The sequence below is a fragment of the Gymnoscopelus microlampas genome, assembly GCF_963454915.1.
Source record: "Gymnoscopelus microlampas genome assembly, chromosome: 9".
Taxonomy (NCBI): Eukaryota; Metazoa; Chordata; class Actinopteri; order Myctophiformes; family Myctophidae; genus Gymnoscopelus; species Gymnoscopelus microlampas.
In genome coordinates, this window is record NC_139946.1 from 57802685 (window position 1) to 57828931 (window position 26247).

General features: G+C 40.5%; 1 protein-coding gene across 2 annotated transcripts; it reads right to left on the minus strand.

Annotated features, from left to right (window-relative positions):
• Positions 1-3693: 3693 nt before the first annotated feature.
• Positions 3694-26247, minus strand: rtca (RNA 3'-terminal phosphate cyclase). Of its 2 annotated transcripts, none has more exons than XM_084067856.1 (11): positions 26108-26247; positions 19346-19446; positions 15250-15393; positions 14001-14124; positions 7388-7446; positions 7009-7150; positions 6190-6314; positions 5924-5982; positions 5057-5151; positions 4747-4851; positions 3694-4074 (listed from the first exon to the last, which is right to left on the minus strand). In XM_084067856.1, the coding sequence occupies exons 1-11, from the start codon at positions 26147-26149 to the stop codon at positions 3985-3987; spliced, it is 1086 nt and encodes a 361-aa protein (XP_083923982.1). In that variant the 5' UTR covers positions 26150-26247; the 3' UTR covers positions 3694-3984. The 2 variants fall into 2 exon arrangements, with proteins under 2 accessions (XP_083923982.1, XP_083923981.1); XM_084067855.1 differs by lacking the exon at positions 26108-26247 and adding an exon at positions 21676-21811.

The following is a 26247-nucleotide window of genomic DNA, read 5'->3' on the forward strand; positions in this document are numbered from 1 at the left end:
TTATGTTCAATGGCTCCCTTTCAAATATTGAGACACTTCAGTGTGGAATTCCTCAGGGAAGCTGCCTTGGCCCCCTTCTCTATTCTATTTTTGTAAATGATATGCCATATGTATTACAAAATGCAGGAATGGGGATTTATGCGGATGACACGACCATACGTATCGCCAGAGAGCATTGAACACGTCAATAAGGTGCTTCAGTTAGAGTTAAATCTGGTTTCTGAATGGATCATGGAAAATAAGCTGAAGTTGAATGTCTTAAAAACTAAACACATGGTAATAGGCTCAAAATATGCTCTCAGGACAGATCAGAAATGAAGCTTATCTTTGCAGGGTGCTACTATTGAGCAGGTTAAAGAAGTCAAACTGTTGGGTGTCACTATTGACGAAACACTGTCATGGTCCACCCAGATGAATAATACAGTGGTGAGAATGAGCAATGCCATCTATACCATTAGAAGGAGTGCTTATCTGCTAACTAACACAACAATTAGACTAGTCATACAACCTCTAGTTCTGTCAAATCTGGACTATTGTCCTGTTATCTGGTCTAGTGCATCAACGCAAGAACTTGGTAAACTTCAGCTGGCTCAGAACAGAGCGTGTGGATGCTATGCATGCCAGGCTGTCATGGAGGAGGGTGGATGAAAGACTGGCATGCAGCCTTATTCTGTTTTTAAAGAATGTGTATTCCTCACAGAAACCCTTCAGTTTGTTTTTACAGATATTATTACCTGCAAATGAAAGACATGGTTATAATACCAGACAGGCATCAAGTGGTCACTGTACTGTACTTTACCTCTGCCCAGAATCAATGCCCTTAAGAAAGCAGTAATGTACAGAGCCATGGCATACTGGAATGTGCTCCCCCCATATTTAACTCTAACAAGAAATACATTTGGTTTCAAAAAGAAACTTAAGGAAGCAATAATCAAAAGAGAAATTAGATTAGATTATAGATTATTTTTGGTATTTTCGGACAGACAAACCTGTTTTGTTTTGTTTCTAATTTAAATTTGTATTGTTAATATTATATAAATGCTGTTCTCTAAGTTTGTGTTTTTGTTCACTAACATTGATTATGTTGTACTGCATTTTATGATTTGTATTGTGATGATTTTGCCTGGACCCCAGGAAGAATAATTAGTCTCCACTGAGGTGTAGACTAATGGGGATCCTTAATTAAACAAACAAACAAACTTACTCTGCCTGAAGCCCATGACCCACCTAATACCAACAAACTTACTCTGCCTGAAGCCCATGACCCACCTAATACCAACACACTTAGGTCGTTTAGGATGGTTCAGAAGACATAGGGTTAAGTTTAGTCTGGGATGACTCCACGCTGGGCAAGACCTGGGATGTTGGTTGTCTAGGAAGTTGACAACCGGAAATGGTTGAATTTGGCGGAAGTACCGCCCAAGGAAATGACGTTGATTTGCTTTACAAATCTGTTAACATTCTCCGTGAATGAAACGAGTGTTGTGATTGGTCAAAAAATATAGTTTCCGGGGGAAACGGAAATCCTGTCCACTCAGGACTTCCTAGACACTCGCTGCTTTAGGTCGTGACCAGGCTCTTCTCTTTGCGGATGAGTGAGGCTGGGACCCCCTCAATGACCCCTGGAGTTCCTTGAGCCACACTTTGAGAACCATGTTAGTTAACTCACGCAAAGAAATAATGCCCAAATATCCTACGGACAATTTAATCATGCACCTGCTCTTAAACCTATATACTACTAACCTATACCCTGTACTATATACTACTAACCTAACCCTATACTATATAATAATATCCTATGGACAATATTAATCATGCACCTGCTCTTAAACCTCCTTACCTCACCATAATGTGTTTAACTTACAACTGTTCTGTTATGGTTTTATTTTAGTTGTTTCTATGTTTTAAATGTGTTTTATATCTGTTTTATATCTGTTTTATATCTACCCTACTTCCTATTTGTGCCTTAATTGTTGATGTGTGTAAACTCGACAGCATTGCAAATGAGGCTAAACCTCAATGCTCTTTTAGAGAATAAATAAAGGTTTCAATGTAACTCGGTGACACATGGAACCAAATGGACCCTTACAGGTCTGTGACTCTGAGAGTGTACACACAGAACCAAATGGACCCTTACAGGTCTGTAACTCTGAGAGTGTACACACAGAACCAAATGGACCCTTACAGGTCTGTGACTATGAGAGTGTACAAACAGAACCAAATGGACCCTTACAGGTCTGTGACTATGAGAGTGTACACACAGAACCAAATGGACCCTTACAGGTCTGTAACTCTGAGAGTGTACAGATAGAACCAAATGGACCCGTAACAACACAATAAGGTACAGAGTGAACTGACCTGCTATGAGGGAGATCCAGACGCGGTGAGGAGCACTAGGAGGTAAACTCCACTCTGTGTGTTCCTGAGCCCTCCATGTCAGAACCTCAGCCATGACGCCTGGAGGCTACGGCCATCTAAACATCTGTAAACATGTCCTTACATCTGATCTGAATGTAAACGTCTCTACATGTCTGACCTAATAATAAAGATATAGATCTAATAAACACACAAACGTCTGAAAAACACCTCCCACACCATAACACTGTCTACCTCACACTGTGTACTGACACACACACACACACACACACACACACACACAGACTGAGGGGTTCATGTTACACGGGTTTGGGTTTCAGGGTGTTCTATGGATCAGGTGGTGTTCAGTGTTCCAACAGGCTGTGTGTGTGTGTGTGTGTGTGTGTGTGTGTGTGTGTGTGTGTGTGTGTGTGTGTGTGTGTGTGTGTATCAGGTGGTAAGGTGTGAGTTTCCACAGACTTTAGGTTCAGTGCCTCCATTGATGTTTAAAATAACTTCCTGTTCCTTCTAAATGAACACAAACAATGATTATAATATATAACCCCTCCTACTGTATGTAGGCCTACATACAGTAGGTACAGTATGTAGGCCTACATACTGTACCTACTGTATGTAGGCTACTACAGGGGGTCCGGGGCCTTTAGGGGGTCCTCAGTGTTACTACAGGGGGTCCGGGGCCTTTAGGGGGTCCTCAGTGTTACTACAGGGGGTCCGGGGCCTTTAGGGGGTCCTCAGTGTTACTACAGGGGGTCCACCAAGTTTTTGTGTGATAGGAAACTTTTTCATATTCTTTATTTTTTCATGAACCCCCTAGCATTCACAAGCTCAAACGCATGGCACTGCCAGGCATTGAGCTTGTAGATCGGCTATTTACCGCGAAGCCGTTTGGTGTAGAGGGGAAAAGAGCAGACCAAGTACAGAGACAATGGTCAAGTATTAAGATGTGGTTAAATGTCTGAAAATATACATGAACATGATCCAACACATTCATAGAAAAGATCATGTAAACAAACTGATGATAGATGCCCAAGTCTATGGAACCATCTAAAAAATATAAGAAAAGCTTTAATCTGCAACATTTTAAATCCTCTCTCTCTCAGCTAAGAGGTCGTTGACCTGAAAAACATTTCCCTGATGGAATAAATTAAAATTAGACCTTATTTTACCTACAAACATTCTAAAAGGTTCCTGTTGCAATTTAATAAACAGGAAATAAACTTCTTATGATCTTTAACTGCCCCTAAAACATTACCGTGAATAAAAACAAAACAAACTAAAACAATCCAACAGTTTAGAATCATTTTTGACAGTTTTTTAATCTTTGACAGTTATGAATCTTTCTTTTTGACATTTATTTTTATATCTAACAGTTATGAATCTTTGACAGTTATGAATCTTTGACAGTTATGAATCTTTTTGACAGTTATGAATCTTTTTGACAGTTATGAATCTTTGACAGTTATGAATCTTTAACAGTTATGAATCTTTAACAGTTATGAATCTTTAACAGTTATGAATCTTTAACAGTTATGAATCTTTAACAGTTATGAATCTTTAACAGTTATGAATCTTTTTGACAGTTTTGAATCTTTAACCGTTTTGAATCTTTTACAGGTGAGGGTTGATGACCCCTGACCCCTGACATTCAATGATGTTACAGCCAGGCTCTTCTTCACAGGAAGTGATCGTAAACTTTGCCTAAAGAAGAAAAAAACAAAAAAAAATGAACAAATAGATGGAGGTTTAACCCATTAAGACCTGAAGCAGATTCTACAAAGGTCTTCTAAATACCAACAGTATTCTGATAAATGGATGTTTCTATATCAGTGGTTGTCAAACCTTTTCATGTCTTATATATACTATATATACACACCTACATGATGACATGGATTAAAGCTAAATAAAAACTCACGACTGAAAAAAATGTGTATGGCCAAGTCCTATTATAACATTTGTGAAACAGTGTGAAAGGAGCCCACCCCCCACAGTAGCGCTGTTTTCTAAACAATGAACACAATATGTAAAATAGGTTTTAGTAATATTGTTTCTGCCTTGATAAATCACAGACTGAGGCTTTAGCCTTTGCTTTTGTGAAATATCCGAGATATTAGGGTTTATGGAATATGTTTCTGAACATATTGCTAGCTTGACCACTTCAAATGCTGTAATCTTTCAAAATAATAATGAAAAATAGCCTATTCTACAAGCTCTCAATGCGTCGGAGACGCATTGAGAGCTTGTAGAATAGGCTATGTTCGCGGCACAACATGCTTCCATAGAAAACATGCTGGCTTCTATTGAATCCAAATGACTGAAATCAGTCATGGTGACTGAAAACTTTAATTCATGTGATGATGATAATAATAATACCTCAGTCAGTAGTTCAGCTACATGCACAGCGGTCTTGGTGTGCAGCGTAACGGCTCCGGTTCGAATCCGAGATGTTCCCTTAGCCAGAGCCATGAAGATGATGAGCTACACACACACACACACACACACACACACACACACACACACACACACACACAGAACATTACTAAAGTTGACCTCCATACCTGGTTCTCAATGTACCGTTGAATAATTAACATAAGTATGGATGTGTGTGTGTGTGTGTGTGTGTGTGTGTGTGTGTGTGTGTGCGTGCGCGCGCGCGTGTGCGTGTGCGTGTGCGTGTGTGTACCTGGTCTTGTAGGAAGTCGTCTACACATCCATTGTGTCTGATATTCTTCATTAACATCTCAGCCGCATCAATCCCCACCTTGTCTGCACTGACTCCTATATTAATAATATATTATTATATGTAATAATAATAATAATAATAATATGAATGTAAAACAATCCCCACCTTGTCTGCACTGACTCCTACAATAATATATTATTATTAATAATAATCATAATGATCCTGTTATAAAGTCAGGGTTAGCTAAATTAAATAGAATAAAAACATAACAGTAAATATTCCCACCTTTTGATGCAACAAATAAAGATAAAAAACATAAGATCTGAATCAACCACAGACACGTTTAGATCAGAGCAGACCTAGTGCTTCTTAGTTGTCAAATAAATATGGTTTTATGGACAGTTTGGACTTGTCTAATGTCACAGACAGACAGACAGACAGACAGAGAGACAGACAGACAGACAGACAGAGAGACAGACAGACAGACAGACAGACAGACAGACAGACAGACAGACAGACAGACAGACAGACAGACAGCTCTCCAGACGGACAGACAGACAGACAGACAGACAGACAGACAGACAGACAGACAGAGATACAGACAGACAGGCAGGCAGGCAGGCAGGCAGGCAGACAGACAGACAGACAGACAGACAGACAGACAGACAGACAGACAGACAGACAGACAGACAGACATACAGACAGACAGACAGACAGACAGACAGACAGCTCTCCAGACAGACAGACAGACAGACAGACAGACAGACAGACAGACAGACAGACAGACAGACAGACAGGCAGGCAGGCAGGCAGACAGACAGACAGACAGACAGACAGACAGACAGACAGACAGACAGACAGACAGACCTCTCTTGCCCAGAGCTGATCCAGCAAACAGACATCCAGTGGAGGATTCAGCAATGATTCTATAAATAATAAACATATCATCAGTAATATGACTATAAATAATACAATACAGTTATTATATAAATATATGATAGAATTACAAATATTATTGTACAAATAAAGATGTTAAACGTGTGTGTGTGTGTGTGTGTGTGTGTGTGTGTGTGTGTGTGTGTGTGTGTGTGTGTGTGTGTGTGTGTGTGTGTGTGTGTGTGTGTGTGTGTTACATAATGCCGTTCCCGTTGCCATAGGCGTGCTGCTTGTCTTCCTGAACAGGAGTGATGTTGACGTCCACGTCTTTAATGTCCTTCCTGATGGTTCTGACCGCTGCTGAACTCATCTCTTTAGCCAGCTACACACACACACACACACACACACACACACGTACGTTAAAAAGCGTTTCTCACTGGACGAGTTTCAGACGGACCGATGATACCAGCGCACCAACCGACGTGGTTCTCACTTCTCAGACAACAACAAAGTAAACTGCAGTCAGCACAGTGTATGAAAACATGAACATGTCCCGTTTAGGCCGATCTACCAGCTCACAACGCGACACGTTGTGAGCTTGTAGATCGGCTATTTTTGGCAAAGAGATTTATAGAGTGAAAAAAGACGGTAGCGGATATGCAGCTCTGTGAAGGTGAACTGATCCCAGTGTATGACGGAGGACAATTCCACCATAAATGTAAATCTCTGCGATGCGATTATTGTGAGCATTTTCTATCACAATGATACGATAATAACGATTATCGTATCATCTCTAACGACCGTTCACCTTCACTCTTCTATTAGAATCAATAGACTCAAACCTGCTTCCTGTTTCCTAAAAACGCTCCGCCTACTTCACACAGATACAGGAAGTAAACCGGAGATGGTGAGTCTTGCTATTTTTGTCAGATATATTGCTAGATGTATATATATACAGAGATATGTAGATATATAGATACATCTATATATCTATACATACATTGTATTTTGTCTTGGAGGGTAGGACTCCAGGGGTTAATGGTTAATGATCAGGGGCCAGAGGTTAAAGGTCAAACCTTGAAGGGTAGGACTCCAGCGACGAAGGACCTTCCATAAATCTGTGTGATGTTTCCTCTGGTCGTCATGACGATGGGACTGAGCTCTTTGACTGGATTCACTGTCACCACCACGTCCCCCCCACCTTTAGGAAAATAACCTCTACACACACACACACATATAAACACCCATTATACACATATACACACTGTCACTGAGACAGACACACACACACACACACACACACACACACACACACACACACACACACACACACACACACACACACACACACACACACACACACACACACACACACACACACACACACACACACACACACACACACACACACACACACACACACACACACACACACACACACACACACACACACACCTCATCCTGATGTCCAGGTCAAAATGGATTCCAAACTTCTCCAGGATTGGTTTGAAAACCTGAACAAAAACAAACATTAAACATTTAAAATACGCTGATAATAAGGTTGTGACGATTTCCGATTTACCCGGTTAGATCCGGTTTACTTGATTAAACCGGTTCATTTTATGTGGACCGACTAAACCAGTCTGTCATATAAAAATAAAATGATTATTAAAAGTGTGTCCAATTAAAATATAACTTCCAAAAACGTGCGCTGCCGATGGCATTAATTCCATTTGTATTATATTTATTATGTTTGTGTATACTATAAACAGAGTCCAGCGCTTTATAGACGCGCAGTGGTGCTGCGGAATCTGCTGCTGCTCAGCAACAAACAGGCAGGGGATCAGGTTACATAAACTTGTCAGCAATAACAACGGATTGGTGCTGCCATCACCAAGGAATTGTGCTGGCCGTGGGCCAATTGTTTTGGCCATAACCTGCATCTTGCCGTGAACAACACACTGGCAGCCGAACCAAATCGCAAGAGGATAGATAACACCATGCAGCGGTGTCGCAGCACCATTTGCCAGTTTTCTCACAGCTGGAAGAGAAAGAGGGACATGGCCCTAGCACAGAAGGACCTCGATTTACCAGACAACTCGCTTATTACGGTGAGATAACGATCAATCAATAAAAACATAATGTAGCCTCTATGGCCTTGTAGTTAAGAAAGACCACCCAGTTATTAATTAATAGAAATAAACAATACGTGCATATTAAATAAGTAGGCTATTTCATGTTATTTATAGATACATTATAATTATAGCCCCCCTTAGTGGAGGTGTTAGGACCCAAAAATATGCCGTTGACTTCAAGTCATGATGCAAAGGTCCCCTTTGGTATGGAAGTACCTTAGGGCCATAGGAAAACATTTATCCAAAGAGACGAGTTAGATCACCCTTCATTTCTGAAATATACATGTTTTTAAAAATGGCCGCCACCATTTACAGCAATACAGCAAAAACAATATCTTTGCTTCTGTTAAAGCTATAACAATAATATTGGTGTCAAAGTGTACATTTTTGGGGTCAAGTAATCCAATTCAATAGGTTTCAAGGCAAAAAAATATAATCATTTTATCAATGCCATGAAAACAGGGCTAAAATATGCTAATTTAATTGGAAAATGTTGTTTTAACAGGGTAACTTTCCATTTTTCCCCACTCTAAAACCTTAATTTAGTTTCCCCTTTGGCATGGAAGTACCTTAGGACCATAGGAAAACATTTATCCAAAGAGACGAGTTAGATCACCCTTCATTTCTGAAATATACACGTTTTAAAAAATGGCCGCCACCATTTACAGCAATACAGCAGAACCAATATCTTTGCTTCTGTTAAAGCTATAATAATATGATTGGTGTCAAAGTGTACATTTTTGGGGTCAAATAATCCAATTCAATAGGTTTCCAGGCAAAAAACCCAATCATTTTCTTATTACCATTGAAAACAGGGGTAAAATATGCACATTTTATTAGAAAAATACGTAAATAACTGGTAACTTTCCATTTATTTCCCCTCTAAAAATTTAATTAAAACAAAGACACAAACTAGATAAGACGTCATTTCTAAAGTATTTGTGTTTTAAAAAATGGCCGCCACCATTTACAGCAATACAGCATAGCCCATATCTTTGCTTCTGTTAGGGCTATGATGATAATATTGGTGTCAAAGTGTACATTTCTGGAGCCAAGGAATACAATTACATAGGTTCCAAGACTAAAAAACCCAATAGTTTTCTCATTACCCTCACAATGGGGGTAAAATATGCACATTTCATCAACAAAATAAGTGATATTAAAATGTTCCCCCTATTATTATTTTTTTAAAGAAGTACAACCTCTTATGCACAGGCCATATGCTCTATGTGTGTCTGTCCAATCTAGGAACCCAGTCAAAAAAAGGAAAAAACAGCACCCTCTGCTATTTTTTTCCTTAAGATTTGACTCTGGGGGGGACCTCCCAATAGAATGTGGATAACAGGATGGTGGCCATTAGGTCCGCCCTCAGCCCTCCACTTCCGGTCTACGTGTCTTTGTTTACATTCCTAACATTCCTAACTATACACGTTGTATCAGGAGCTCCCGACAGATTCAGCTGCAGAGCTCTGAATCTGTCTTGAGAGATTAGTGTCTGTCTGACTGTAAGTGTATATGTCTGACTGCTATCACCTGAGAGTTACACCTGTTGCTGCCACAAAACATAAATTCTGCACAAGGGACTGCGACAATTTGATGAAATCAGAGGTGACAGAAAATCTGAGACACTTTGGGGTTCAATTTGAGGTTTGTATTACTTTCTCATTGAATACAGAATGTTTTTTATGTTAACTGTGCCATTATTGATCAAAAAGTGGACAGAGCAAGAAGAAGACATGAAGAGTCTGTGAGCCCAGTAAAAACACAGTGCATGAATGGTGGTGGCAAGTTCACTGCACAGGCTATACTCTCATGCTCATCATCATCCTCATGTGAATAAACCACACCGTGTTTCTTCTGTGGTGAAGTTGGCAACAGAAAGGAACTAAGGACGGCTTCCACCCTGGGATTGGATCGAGAAGTGAAATAATGTGCTCAGGTGCTGGGTGACAAGTGTCTGTTAGCTAAACAAGCTGCTGGTGACATGGTAGCTATGGAGGCAGTGCATCATCGTGCATGCCTGACTAGGCTCTATAGAAAAGCAGAAACCGCCGCTGTGACACGACAGAAAATAAGGCAACACAGGTCATCAGAGCACATGTCCTCAATGAATTGTTTGAGTCAATCAATTATTATTAAATGTAACACCACGCGCCTTCGAGAGGATATTGACATCAGATCTGTGCGACTAGATCGTGGCTGGTCCCTGTTATGTTGTTTGATGATGACCTGAAAGCTGTTGTTGGCATGAAAAGCAACACATTTACTGATGTCTCCATCATCTTCAGAGCAGCTAAAATCCTCCGGGGAGAATATCTTCCGATGAAACAATAATTTACAGGTTCCTTCACAGCCTCCTGATTCAATCCCTCCCCTGCTGCAATTGTTCCTAAAGATGCTTCTGGATGGATAAGGTATTGACCAGCCAGCCCCTGAACCAGAGAAGTGCCAGGTTGCTACATCAATTGGGCAGCAAATCATTTACAACTCTGTGAAATGCAGATCCAAGAAAAGTCTGTAGTGTTAGTTGTCACATAAGAGAAAGGGAACCACAGCTTCACTGTATCTGGCAATGAATCTGCACCTGCATACTGGCAGTAAACACCAGGTGGATACCATGCATAAGCGAGGTATGGTGTATCATGTGATCGCTTGAAAACATTGAGTACAGTGATCAATCAGTGGGAGCAGATTGGTGTGGTGGTCCCACCTCAGGCAGTTAAGGGTGTCTTCACTAATGGTGGTTTTGACAACATTGACCTCAACCCATCGTCAACAACAGCAAAATCAGCCCTCCACGGGACATGCATAAGCATTCAGCAGCACTTCCCGTCAGATGACCAACAAACAGCCAATCTCACTAACATCCTAGTTCCAGCTAAGATGGGGAAGAAGCATGTACAATCCTTTCCAGCTTTCTACACAACAATGGATCTGGATGTTTCACTCCAAACTGATGTTCCTGCCCTTTAATACAAACAGTCATCCTCAGCCAGCCTCTTGTCCTCTCAGCAACATACTTGAAGAAGGCTCCCAGTGGTTGGAGAGAGTCACCGACACCTTGTGGGGAAAGACAACCTTGAGGATGAAGAATGGATCTCATGGGGTGCATATTATGCAAGCATTGCAGAGCCTTGTTCAGCCCCCCCATCCAGATCATGTATACTGCCACTGTTCACAGAGTCTCCTACCAGTCCCACTATGGCTTGGCTTGGCATGCAATGAATGTCCTCCTTTAAGCAATCAACTACCTAAATCCAGGTCAGACACCAGTCATGTTAGTTGATCAACCCCTATTCACACTTGCCAAAAAAGATGCTCTGGAGTGTGTCTGGAGACTGGCTGGATGAATGGCAGTGGATGGACTACAGCTCTCACCAATAGTGGTAATTCAACTAGTGGCAAAGCTCAGTCTTTCATTGGTGTTGACCACATCTGCAGAACCTGGTACATGCATCAGGTGTCTGTAGCTGCTCTGTACTTGTGATGAAGGCTTATGAGCGATATTTGGAAAAGGCTGTAAATGATGAGTCGAGCCCCCTCTTCCTTTTGCCCTTTGATGAATGGCTTCAATTTCAATTGTTTCAAGGGACTTGCCAGAACTGGTTATTTGCAAGGGCAAGACTCAAATTACCACAACAATCCCATTGTCATGGTAGTAAGAAAATTATTGGGGATTTGTTTTGCCTTGAAACCTAATTAATTGGATTCCTTGACCCTAAAAATGTTTACCATTATAGCTTTAACAGAAGTAAATATGGGTTCTGCTGTATCACTTCAAATGGTGGCGGCCATTTTTAAAAACGCATATATTTCAGAAATGAAGAGTGATCTTATTTGTCTCTTTGGATCATTTCTTTTTTAGTGCTCTAAGGTACTTCTATACCAAAGGGAAAAGTAAATCAAAGTTTTAGAGGGGGGGTAAGTTACCCTGTTAAAACGTATTCTTCAAATGAAATTTACATATTTTACCCCCCGCTGTCATGGCAATTAGTAAAGCATTGGGTATTTTACATTGAAACCTATTTAATTGAATGCCTCAACCCCAAAAATGTACAATTTGACACCAATATTATTACTATAGCTCTAACAGAAGCAAAGATATGGGGTCTGATATAATAGTGGTTAATTGTCGTCAGCCTTTTTTTTAAAACGCCTATATAAAGAAAATGAAGGGTGATCAAACTTGTCTCTTTGGATATTTTTTTTCCTATGGCCCTAAGGTACTTCCATGACAAAGGGAAAAGTAAATACAAGTTTTAGAGGGGGAGGGGTTAAGTTACCCTGTTAAAACGTATTTTTTTAATGAAGTTTGCATATTTTACCCCCCGCTGTCATGGCAATTAATGAAGTATTCGTTTTTTTGCATTGCAACCTATCTAATTGAATTCCTTGACCCCAAAAATGTACACTTTGACACCAATATTATTATTATAGCTCTAACAGAAGCAAAGATATGGAGTCTGGTGTAATAGTGGTTAATTGTTGGCGGCCATTTTTAAAAAACGCCTATAAAAAATAAAAAAGGGTGATCTAACTCGTCTCTTTGGATAATTCTTTTCCTATGGCCCTAAGGTACTTCCATACCAAAGGGGACCTTTGCATCATGACTTGAAGTCAAATGTTGCTTAGCACCTCCACTACCTTTACAATTGTATTATTATCATCAAACAGGATTGTGCAACTCGCTGGGGCTCCAAACAGAAGATGATCGAGCGAATTGTGGAGCAGGAATTAGCAATACGTCGCATTCAAGCGAATGACCCCAAATGTATTTGCCAAACTCAACTGGTCTGATAAGGATGTGTTGATCGCGGTGAACAAAGCCCTCAAGCCAGTCAGTGATTTCACTGACATTCTCTCAGGGGAGAACTATGTCACCTCATCGTCGCTTATCCCAGTGCTCAAACTCATGAGGAGTGAGATTTAGTGTGTGGCAGAGGATGATGTAACTCTCACTAAGGATCTGAAGGAGGGCATCTTGAAGCGTCTAGAGGACAAATATGATAAGGCCTTAGTGAAAGAGTTGCTGCGCACGGCTACCTTCATTGATCCACGGTACGGTGGGATTCATTTCGATGAAGAAGAGTTGGGTGACATTGTGCGTAAAGTGGAGACGGAGGCGGTCACTCTGGCTAGGGAGATGCAGCTTATTTTTAGATTAGAATATAATATAATATAATATAATATAATATCATAGAAATCTAATAGGATAATTCATGTAACATAGCATAGGGGTCAATAACAGCACATAGAAAACATAAAAAGGAAAAAAGACTCAAGTGACCTCCAGTGGTCAAAATTACGGTATTACGGTTTGATTCGATTTTTTATTCAATATCGAACCATTTAAAAAAAAATCATATCGGCACATCCTTAGCTGATAAGACATAATATGTGTATATATATACATATATATACATATATATGTATATATATACATATATATGTATATATATATATATGTATATATATCTATATATTAGTGATGTGCGGGTCGGGTTTTTTCATGACCCGTCCCGCCCCCCAACGGAACCCAACCCGCCTCAACCCGCCCCGCAAACCCACATATAAATCTATGGCTCAACCCGCCCCGCGACCCGCGATTTTTTTTAAATTCTGTAAAATCATGGTTAGAAAATAATCCCAAGTGTATTCAAACTGTTTTATTGTTATTATTCTTACTCTTATTAGGAATAAAGACAAAACAAGAGCATGTGATTATTTTTTATTTTTTTGCGTGTGAGAGCGGCTGACCCGCTCACCCACAGCCCGCATAATTGCCTCCGAAATTCTGACTTGACCCACCCGCGCCACGGGTTGACCCGCGGGTCCCGCGGGTTACGGGTCAACCCGCGCATCACTACTATATATCTATATATTGATAAAACATAATATCTATATATATGTATATAATAATAATATCTGGGTACCTGTACAGTGTAGTCTATATGAGGAGCCATCTCTGCGTTGGTTCCTCCCTTCAGACGGAGCTGTGAGGAGGAGTTACCGTACAACACACATGGTAGAGACACCTGGAGTAACAGACACACACTCCTAGAGGACACAAAATACACACTATTAACAACACACATGGTAGAGACACCTGGAGTAACAGACACACACTCCTAGAGGACACAAAATACACACTATTAACAACACACATGGTAGAGACACCTGGAGTAACAGACACACACTCCTAGAGGACACAAAATACACACTATTAACAACACACATGGTAGAGACAGCCCCATGGCCCATGGAGAAGGTCCATGTCTCAGCCCCATGGAGAAGGTCCATGTCTCAGCCCCATGGCCCATGGAGAAGGTCCATGTCTCAGCCCCATGGCCCATGGAGAAGGTCCATGTCTCAGCCCCATGGCCCATGGAGAAGGTCCATGTCTCAGCCCCATGGAGAAGGTCCATGTCTCAGCCCCATGGAGAAGGTCCATGTCTCAGCCCCATGGCCCATGGAGAAGGTCCATGTCTCAGCCCCATGGCCCATGGAGAAGGTCCATGTCTCAGTCCCATGGAGAAGGTCCATGTCTCAGCCCCATGGAGAAGGTCCATGTCTCAGCCCCATGGCCCATGGAGAAGGTCCATGTCTCAGCCCCATGGCCCATGGAGAAGGTCCATGTCTCAGTCCCATGGAGAAGGTCCATGTCTCAGCCCCATGGAGAAGGTCCATGTCTCAGCCCCATGGCCCATGGAGAAGGTCCATGTCTCAGCCCCATGGCCCATGGAGAAGGTCCATGTCTCAGTCCCATGGAGAAGGTCCATGTCTCAGTCCCATGGCCCATGGAGAAGGTCCATGTCTCAGTCCCATGGCCCATGGAGAAGGTCCATGTCTCAGTCCCATGGCCCATGGAGAAGGTCCATGTCTCAGTCCCATGGCCCATGGAGAAGGTCCATGTCTCAGCCCCATGGCCCATGGAGAAGGTCCATGTCTGCAAAGCTCTACACAAGAAGGCTACGAATGGCACTAGGTGTTACATGAACGAACCATCAGAAACATGGTCCATGTTTTTTAGTGTGTTTTCACCCTGCAGTGTGTGTGTGTGTGTGTGTGTGTGTGTGTGTGTGTGTGTGTGTGTGTGTGTGTGTGTGTGTGTGTGTGTGTGTGTGTGTGTGTGTGTGTGTGTGTGTGTGTGTGTGTGTGTGTGTAGTAGTAGTGTGTATTCACCCTGCAGTGTGTGTGTCAGCAAGGTGGTTTCCAGACAGGATGTTTCCAGGACTCAGAGTGACCTCAGTTGACCCCATGTCAGCTCCATCCAGCTGACCTCCACTGATGTCTCTGACCAGCTGTAAGCCTGATAGATGCTGAGCTCTACAACACATTAATACACATTAATACACATTAACACACATTAACACACATTACTACACATTACTACACATTACTACACATTAATACACATTATTACACATTAATACACATTAATACACATTAATACACATTAATACACATTAATACACATTAATACACATTAATACACATTAATACACATTAACACACATTAATACACATTACTACACATTAATACACATTAACACACATTAATACACATTAACACACATTAACACACATTAATACACATTAATACACATTAATACACATTACTACACATTAATACACATTAATACACATTAATACACATTAACACACATTAACACACATTAACACACATTAATACACATTAATACACATTAACACACATTAATACACATTAATACACATTATTACACATTAATACACATTAACACACATTAATACACATTAATACACATTAATACACATTAATACACATTAACACACATTAATACACATTAATACACATTAATACACATTAACACACATTATTACTAGGGCTGTCAAAGTTAACGTGCTATTAACGAGTTAACGCCCAATCGTTTTAACGGCACTATTTTTTTTGACGCACGATTAAGGCGCTGTGATGTTTGAACCTCGGTCCACACCGTAGTTTGGGAAATCAGGAAGTAATGCACTGACGTCGATGCCGCACATAAACAAACCCCCGTGAGCAGTACAATGGATAAAACAATGGTATAAATGTGTATGTACATAAACAATGATAATACAGTACAATGGATAAAACAATGGTATAAATGTGTATGTACATATAAACAATGATAATACAGTACAATGGATAAAACAATGGTATAAATGTGTATGTACATAAACAATGATAATACAGTACAATGGATAAAACAATGGTATAAATGTGTATGTACATATAAACAATGATAATACAGTACAATGGATAAAACAATGGTATAAATGTGTATGTACATATAAACAATGATAATACAGTACAATGGATAAAACAATGGTATAAATGTGTATGTACATATAAACAATGATAATACAGTACAATGGATAAAACAATGGTATAAATGTGTATGTACATAAACAATGATAATACAGTACAATGGATAAAACAATGGTATACATGTGTATGTACATATAAACAATGATAATACAGTACAATGGATAAAACAATGGTATAAATGTGTATGTACATAAACAATGATAATACAGTACAATGGATAAAACAATGGTATAAATGTGTATGTACATATAAACAATGATAATACAGTACAATGGATAAAACAATGGTATAAATGTGTATGTACATAAACAATGATAATACAGTACAATGGATAAAACAATGGTATAAATGTGTATGTACATAAACAATGATAATACAGTACAATGGATAAAACAATGGTATAAATGTGTATGTACATATAAACAATGATAATACAGTACAATGGATAAAACAATGGTATAAATGTGTATGTACATATAAACAATGATAATACAGTACAATGGATAAAACAATGGTATAAATGTGTATGTACATATAAACAATGATAATACAGTACAATGGATAAAACAATGGTATAAATGTGTATGTACATATAAACAATGATAATACAGTACAATGGATAAAACAATGGTATAAATGTGTATGTACATATAAACAATGATAATACAGTACAATGGATAAAACAATAGTATAAATGTGTACATATAGCATGAATGAATATAACATTCATTGTTAATAAGAAGCGAGCCTCCCTGTCATCCCAACATGTCAACAGGCTTGTCTGTTTGAGCAACTGGCTCAGTGCAAAGAAAACTAACTAAGTGTACTGTATACTTTTGTCTTGTTTTGCCTTTGTCGTGTTGATTGGTTGATTGATTGAATTTTTTATTAGGCAAAAGAATGTAAAACAACACAGTTACATTTATAATGCTTTTGTCTAAAAGGTCCGGCCAAAAAAGTCCTTGCGGACTTGTTTCCGTTGGGGTCCTTGAATTAATTTCATAGACATATATAGTAGCAACCAAACAGTTCAAAAATCAACATAAAAATACAGAAGAAAAAAAAATATACCACTATGTACAAAAAAGGCATGAGAAATAAAAAAATATATACAAAAATGTTTCCATGTTAATTTTGTCTGTTAAAAAAAGACAAGAGAAGGAGGCTGCGTTGTTCAGCCTCTGCTGAATACTACAGAACAGCTGTTTACAGGCTATAGCCAAACTGCACTATATTGAGTCCTGTCTGTATTACACTCCCCACTGTTTCATGCGCACTTTATTCATAGTTTTAATGTATTATTAATTATTTATTCATTTTGTGCATCGCACTGTTTGTTTTGAATTGGATGCAAATGCAATGCATGTGGGTCATCCTCAGGGGTGCAATGCTCAGTGGACGGGGTTGCACGCCGAGCAACCACTTATTTGGCCAGGGGGACGCGCAGGCACATGCACGGATGTGCACGCGCGGTGCACGAGCGTGCATGCAAGAATACGTTCCACTCGATCCGTGCGCCGAGCGAGTACCTGGCTACTTAGCATAACAATAGCGCAGGTCGTCAGGTGTGAATGTGAAAGGGGGTTTCAGCACCATGAATCAAATCATCACCCCAATCCGCACACGGTTAATGGTTTCACCGGTAGCATCTTTGATGTTCATTAAGATAAACGGGCCACCTCCAAGGTTCTGGATCCAACGACATATGTGAGAACTTGGCTGAGAGCCCATCAGGCAGCTGAGAACAAGAGAGTGAAAAAAGCTAAACCATACAAGCCCCAAACCAATTGGTAAAGCAAAGCAAAGTTTGTTGTTTACCCAGGGTGTCGGACTAAGCACGAAGCTTGTTTCCAGCCGGACCCTGCATGGAAGCCTTGCTCAAGGGCTATTCAGCGGTGATTCATGATTGATGTGATGAATTGGGGAATCGAACTAGGGACCTTCCGGTATCAAGGCCGCCCCTCTAACCACTAGGCCACCGCTGCCACTAGTGGGGTCTTGCTTGACTGTTTTGAAACTTAACTACTGTTAAATTACATTGAAAACATGTATGTGATGTTGTGTAATGTTGTTCAATCTCTGAAGCTTGTTTTTTTCCCCTCAAAATAAAGTAGTTTAAGTAAACAAGTTGTCTGATTATTTTAAGTTTGCTTTGTGTTTGTGTGTACAACAATGTCTTTAATTGAATTAATAACTTAAACTAGAAAAGTAAATACAAACTAAATGAACAATGTAACTGACTACATTTAAAACATTGTTTGTTTTTCCACCATATCTGTTGACATAATTTCTTTATATAGCCTACATCCTGCCACCCTTTTCAGCTTCTCTATTTCAAGGCAACATTTACAAAAACTAAACTAAAACTAGTAATTTCCTATACAAACATGTTTCCTACTATTTATGCACATTTAATAATGATAATGTTGGTCAGAGCTGTTCTGTGAGCAGTGCGCACTGAGCACGTGAGGGAACATTTATGCACGTGCGCGGGAGGGCGCGCACGTGCGCGTGCTGTCATTAAAATAGAGAGCAACCACTTCTCAAATGAGCATAGCATCACTGGTCATCCTTTTGTGTTAACAAAATGGGGATGAATAGTTCAAGTGTCAAGTTGAACACACTACGTTGTGTGTTAGTATTAGTAAGCATTACTATGCCTGAGTTTATGATTTCAGCATTTCTTTTACTTGAAGATTCTGGACAGTATTTGTCATTGTTACAATAATAATAAAAACATGCATTTGCATAAAGCAAGCATTTGTCTACTCCCATGTTGATTGAAGAGTATTAGAAACTTGAAAAATATCTGTTTAAGGTAGATTTTGAAAATTAGAACGTATAAAAAATATGCGATTAATTTGCGATTAATCATAATTAACTATGTTAGCATCTTAGCATGTTTAGCTACCTGAGGCTGACGCCTACCTGAGGCCTGGAGAGCTTCTCCCGGCTCTGATCTGAGAGATTCTGATCTTTGTGCCCGTGATGCAGCTCAGAGCGGCGGACAACCTCAGGATCTGTCCTCCCTGGAAACATCAGACACAATATTAAATGCGTTAAAATACACCATCAAATATAAGATATGTCCCTCTGGTAACATAAGATCCGTTGACTGACAATCCCTTCAGCCAATCATGATGATTGAAAGGACCAGGGAAGAATGGGAACTGGGAGAAGCATGAACCATATCATGATGATTGAAAGGAGACTTTAAACTAGCGACTGGAAGCATATAGTACAGGGACGTGCACAGATAGACTCTAGGTGGTGCTCGAGCACCTGCCCTTTGCCCTCTTGACCAGAAGTGCCCTTTTTTTCAGTTTACAGCAGGGGTCTTCAACAGGGGGTACGGGACCCCTAGGGGGTCCTCAGAGTTACTACAGGGGGTCCGCCAAATCTTAATGTGATGTGATTTTTCTTTTTACCATAACCACTCGAAACCTAGCATCCCTTTTCTGAGGAGAACTTTAGCCAAAAATAGCCGATCTACAAGCTGTGAGCTTGTAGATCGGCTATTTTTGGCAAAGAGGTATAGGTGTAGAGGGAAAAAGGAGCAGACCAAGTAAACAAAAAAAAGTACAATTTACTTGAGCACCTGCCCCTCAAAATGTCTGTGCACGCCACTGATATAGTATTTATGACAATGTTTATTAAGGTAAGAAAATCAAGTCTAAAGTTTGTCAAAAACCCATCCGCTTGCGTTAAGATATATTCTTTATGACACCAGCAGGGGTTAAACAGCCAAACTACAGGCCATTCATATGAACTGTCCCACAAATACAGGGGTTTTGGCCCAGAAGTTCCTCGCCCCTCCCGTTTCTATGCGAGAGCTGGCGAAAACTTCTGGGAACTCAGATTAGATTAATTTAAACTCCATTTTAACCATGTTAGATTCATCAAACTACATTTTAACCATGTTAGATTCATCAAACTACATTTTAACCATGTTAGAGGGCTATTTTATTTTATTTAGACGTTAAAATGACCACAAACATGTTTGAGAGTGAAGTATCCCTTTAATATTTTAGCTGGGGACCCCCTGGAAGCCCCTCAAGGACCCCTGGACCCTACTTTGAGAACCACTGACTTAAATACAAATAACAGTAGACAAAAACACAACAATACACCGCAGGAAGAGTGGGCACTAAGGAGGAGAGTGGGCACTAAGGAAGAGAGTGGGCACTAAGGAAGAGAGTGGGCACTAAGGAGGAGAGTGGGCACTAAGGAGGAGAGTGGGCACTAAGGAAGAGAGTGGGCACTAAGGAAGAGTGGGCACTAAGGAAGAGAGTGGGCACTAAGGAGGAGAGTGGGCACTAAGGAGGAGAGTGGGCACTAAGGAAGAGTGGGCACTAAGGAAGAGAGTGGGCACTAAGGAAGAGAGTGGGCACTAAGGAGGAGAGTGGGCACTAAGGAAGAGTGGGCACTAAGGAAGAGTGGGCACTAAGGAGGAGAGTGGGCACTATGGAAGAGAGTGGGCACTAAGGAAGAGTGGGCACTAAGGAAGAGAGTGGGCACTAAGGAGGAGAGTGGGCACTAAGGAGGAGAGTGGGCACTAAGGAAGAGAGTGGGCACTAAGGAAGAGAGTGGGCACTAAGGAGGAGAGTGGGCACTAAGGAGGAGAGTGGGCACTAAGGAAGAGAGTGGGCACTAAGGAAGAGAGTGGGCACTAAGGAAGAGTGGGCACTAAGGAAGAGAGTGGGCACTAAGGAAGAGAGTGGGCACTAAGGAAGAGTGGGCACTAAGGAAGAGAGTGGGCACTAAGGAAGAGAGTGGGCATCTCCATGTTTAATTGGACGAATTTGTTAAATGTTCTTAAAGTATACATGATGTGAACATGCAGGTACATTATAATAATAATAATAATAATAATAATGTATACATTACATCATTATCAGACCTACACTTATCATTCAACTTCTTATTTATTCCCAAAATGACTGAATATACAGGTTTTGTAGCGATTTGTAGCCAATTATAGAAATATTGTGCCTTAATGGTCGAATGTTCCAGCATAGTCTAATCATGTTTAATTACATTACTTCCTGATTAATAATTAGTTACATTTATTTGGGGATAAATGAACCAGTTTAACATGTTAGTGCCCAGTCTCTCTAGTGCCCAGTCCCCTTAGTGCCCAGTCTCTCTAGTGCCCAGTCCCCTTAGTGCCCAGTCTTCCTGGTAGCACAGCTAGCATTAGCTGAGTAATGCTATCTTTAGCTGTATGTATGTATGTTATTGTTAATACATAAACTCACCCCCTCCATCACACTGCCGTCCACCTCCATTATTCCGTCCATTTAGAGTTAATATTAACTATAGATGTTCTTTAATCTGATCATTAAAGTGATTTCAATATTTTCTGCTCTCTCTCGCTCCTTCACTTGCAGTGGTCGCTTTAGATGACGTCATCAAACGGCGTGCGTGTAGTTTTATAGCAGAGAGCTCTACGCGTCATGAGGTAACGGTTTAATATACGGAGTAGCACTGCCCTCCTCGGGCCACATGTGTGTACTGCAGCTGCTGTTGTGTACGTAGAGATAGAACTAATGTACTGACAGTAACTAAAGTAATAAAGTACATGTACTCAAGTACATGTACTCCCCACTTTATGGACTATATTATTATTATTATTGTCATCATTATTATTATTATTATTATTATTTGCAAGCACATGACTTTGACTACATTTGTAGGAAGGGAAAACATATTATATTTGACCACTTAAGCCCCTATTTAAATATAGTGAAAGTAGCCGATCTACAAGCTCACAGTGTTGTGAGCTTGTAGATCGGCTACTTTCAATATATGTTTAATAATAATAATAGGTGTGTTGTGGTTCAGTTCTATAAAGAAACAGACAAAGTCAGACTTTATTTTATTACATTTATTCATTCATCTCAACTCATTGTTTTACTGTGTGAGACAAAACAAATATATTACAAAGACAAAACATTCAGAACAATAAATACATCATGTGTGTGTGTGTGTGTGTGTGTGTGTGTGTGTGTGTGTGTGTGTGTGTGTGTGTGTGTGTGTGTGTGTGCGTGCGTGCGTGCGTGCGTGCGTGCGTGCGTGCGTGCGTGCGTGTGTGTCATTCTGTCTGTCTGTCTGTCTGTCTGTCTGTGACAAAGGTCTGTCAGATTGGGTTGTTTATTGGGTTTGGGTTGTTTATATAACCCAATTAAAGGTTCTTTAAACCCAACAAGTTGGGCTGTTGGGTTGGTTCACTTACCCAACAATAGGTTGTTTATATAACCCAATTAAATGTTATTTATACCCAACAATAGGTTGTTCATATAACCCAATTAAGACTTCTTTAAACCCAGCAAGTCAGGTTGTTAATGCATTATTATTTTTTATTACTAATTATAATGGGTTGTTCCCTTTTATAATCGACATTTCATTGGCACAACTGATGGTCATTAATTTAACAAAAGTATCACATTATCACAATTTGTTGGCATTTACTCACCTCTGATCCTTTGTTTGTTTTCTTGATCAAATATATTCTCACACCAATGTAACAATAATGATTTATTAAAATTCTAGTCACAGAATTTAACACATCAAAATATAAAATTCCCATAAAATTTCACAACATTTCTCCCCTTTTAAACAGCATCAAAACATTAGCTTTCCATTTCACTGACATAAAATGTAAAATGTAATGACACTAAACGGTCACATAAAATTCCACAACATTTCTCCTCTTTGTAACAGCTCCAAAACATCAGCTTTCACTGACAAAATGTATTAGAGATTAGAGAATGACCATAGGAGTTTGTAAACACTTATGAACAACAACCGTTATGTATGAACAAATGAAAAACGTCTCATCTCTGAAAAGAGAAGACAGAGTGCACAGTGCTCTAAGTGAACGGAGCCTGCCATTCTTCACAATATGTAACTGGAATCATTACAACCCTAGAAATAATATGGCAACAAGCAATGTATCAACCCTCGAATCATTAAAGTCCTCGAACAAGGACTTGAATGAGGACCGCGCCAGACAGATTTCTAATCTTTCTGCCACCAAATCACCACAGGAATTCAGTGGCACTGGACAACATCTGGCTGATAAGTTAACAATTAAAGTGGACCCTTTCTAAAGTTACCAAGGATGTGATCAGAGCAGGGGAGAGGGGAGAGAAAGGCAGAGATGGTGGGGGGGATCCAGGTCAGTCTACTTGCAAGCAAGTATTTGCGTCTTCAGGAACTTCACCGCTGGGGAAACAGTTCCCTCGAGTCCATAGACGACATCCTGGAAGAATTGCCAAGTAGGCAAACACTGACATGTATATTGAATGTCAAAGACATAAAAGGTTTTGAAACATGTGTCCACAGCTGCAAGAGCCGTCTCCGTCTCAATAGCCTTCCCTGAGATGATCACAAAGGCTTGAGAGCTTGCATCCCATCCGATAGCAGCAGCACGAACGGGCACGACCTGGACGCTCTGGCCTGCTCCAAATACTCCACCATGTTAGTTCCGACCTATGATGAGAAAGAAAAGAAAAAAGATAATTATTTCTACCGGTGCAGAGCAATTGTCATCAGCTCTCTACTGAAGCTCTTTCAACCCCCTCCCACCCCCATCATCTGATTTAATAGAGCTCTATGAGAAAGAAGCGTGACGGCCCTAAATTCAATGGCGTAGTCTTAAACAATTTATTCTGGGTGTGTGGCCAGTCTACTTATGTGTGGTCTGTGGTTTATACATCCCACGTCACTATGGAGTGATAACTTACACCGAGTTACAACTTGTAAGAATAGTGCTTCATGAAATGAGTATCCTGACAAACGTTAAGCTGTGTCACTCATTCCACGAATAGTTGCACCTCATTGTAAAGAGGAATCAGGCTTTCCAACAGTGTAAAAGAACAATTGCAGTCATTTAGCTATGAATTTATATTTTAATTTCTGTTCAAAGGTAAATTACTTACAGGCTTAACATCAATGAAGAATCTTTTCGATTCTTCCACACTGGCGCGGACCACTTTTCTGCCATGTCTATAAACAGGCGGAGGGAGCATGACAGGCAGCAGCATCAGGGCTACTTCTCCCCTGGCATCTGTAGGAGGACAAAAAAAAAAGACAGCAACGCATCAACATCAAAATCACCCTCATCACCTACAAAGCCCTGAACAACCTTGCCCCCTTATACCTGACTGCACTCCCTCATTCGCCGCCTCTGCAGACACCAACCCACTCACCCCTATCACCAAGCAAGTACCACACCCTGGGGCACAAAGCCTTCACCATCGCCAGCCATTGCCGTGCAGAACTCTTGACTTCCCTCATGCAAATGTCAACTCAAATCCCATCAAGATAACCTACATCTGACAATCCTCCTCTGCCATCACCCTCTCTCTTCTTCCAATGCGTTTTCCTTTTGCAGTTTGCTTACTTGACTTTCTTGTTTGATTGTTTGTTTTGTTAGTTAAGTTCTTATGTAAAGTGCATTTGAGTACACAGAAAAGCATGATATAAAACCGAACTCATTATTTTTAGTGAGGTATTCTTTACATTTGCTAAGTTAGTTATAAAATAACTATTTTACCCAAATTGATCTGAGGAAGAGAGTGGGCCCTAAGGAAGAGAGTGGGCACTAAGGAAGAGAGTGGGCACTAAGGAAGAGAGTGGGCACTAAGGAGGAGAGTGGGCACTAAGGAGGAGAGTGGGCACTAAGGAAGAGAGTGGGCACTAAGGAAGAGAGTGGGCACTAAGGAAGAGAGTGGGCACTAAGGAGGAGAGTGGGCACTAAGGAAGAGTGGGCACTAAGGAAGAGTGGGCACTAAGGAAGAGAGTGGGCACTAAGGAAGAGAGTGGGCACTAAGGAGGAGAGTGGGCACTAAGATAGAGAGTGGGCACTAAGGAAGAGAGTGGGCACTAAGGAGGAGAGTGGGCACTAAGGAAGAGAGTGGGCACTAAGGAAGAGAGTGGGCACTAAGGAGGAGAGTGGGCACTAAGGAAGAGAGTGGGCACTAAGGAAGAGAGTGGGCACTAAGGAAGAGAGTGTGCACTAAGGAGGAGAGTGGGCACTAAGGAAGAGAGTGGGCACTAAGGAAGAGAGTGGGCACTAAGGAAGAGAGTGGGCCCTAAGGAAGAGAGTGGGCCCTAAGGAAGAGTGGGCACTAAGGAGGAGAGTGGGCACTAAGGAAGAGAGTGGGCCCTAAGGAAGAGTGGGCACTAAGGAAGAGTGGGCATCTCCATGTTTAATTGGACGAATTTGTTAAATGTTCTTAAAGTATACATGATGTGAACATGCAGGTACATCATTATAATAATAATAATAATAATAATAATAATAATGTATACATTACATCATTATCAGACCTACACTTATCATTCAACTTCTTATTTATACCCAAAATTACTGAATATACAGGTTTTGTAGCGATTTGTAGCCAATTATAGAAATATTGTGCCTTAATGGTCGAATGTTCCAGCATCCTCTAATCATGTTTAATTACATTACTTCCTGATTATTAACTATTTACATTTCTTTGGGGGTAAATGAACCAGTTTAACATGTTGGTGCCCAGTCTCTCTAGTGCCCAGTCCCCTTAGTGCCCAGTCTCTCTAGTACCCAGTCCCCTTAGTGCCCAGTCTTCCTGGTAGCACAGCTAGCATTAGCTGAGTAATGCTATCTTTAGCTGTATGTATGTTATTGTTAATACATAAACTCACCCCCTCCATCACACTGCCGTCCACCTCCATTATTCCGTCCATTTAGAGTTAATATTAACTGTTATAAATGTTCTTTAATCTGATCATTAAAGTGATTTCAATGCTTTCTGCTCTCTCTGCTCCTTCACTTGCGTGCGTGT

What these genes read in the sequence shown, in the direction of transcription:
- rtca (XM_084067856.1), bottom strand. Translation starts at nt 26,149, where the DNA reads ATGGACGGAATAATGGAGGTGGACGGCAGTGTGATGGAGGGG. An exon ending in GCTGACACACACACTGCAGG is followed by an intron (nt 14,125 to 15,249) that starts GTGAATACACAC and finishes TGTGTCCTCTAG; the next exon opens with GAGTGTGTGTCTGTTACTCC. An exon ending in ATCAGCTCTGGGCAAGAGAG is followed by an intron (nt 5,152 to 5,923) that starts GTCTGTCTGTCT and finishes TTATTAATATAG; the next exon opens with GAGTCAGTGCAGACAAGGTG.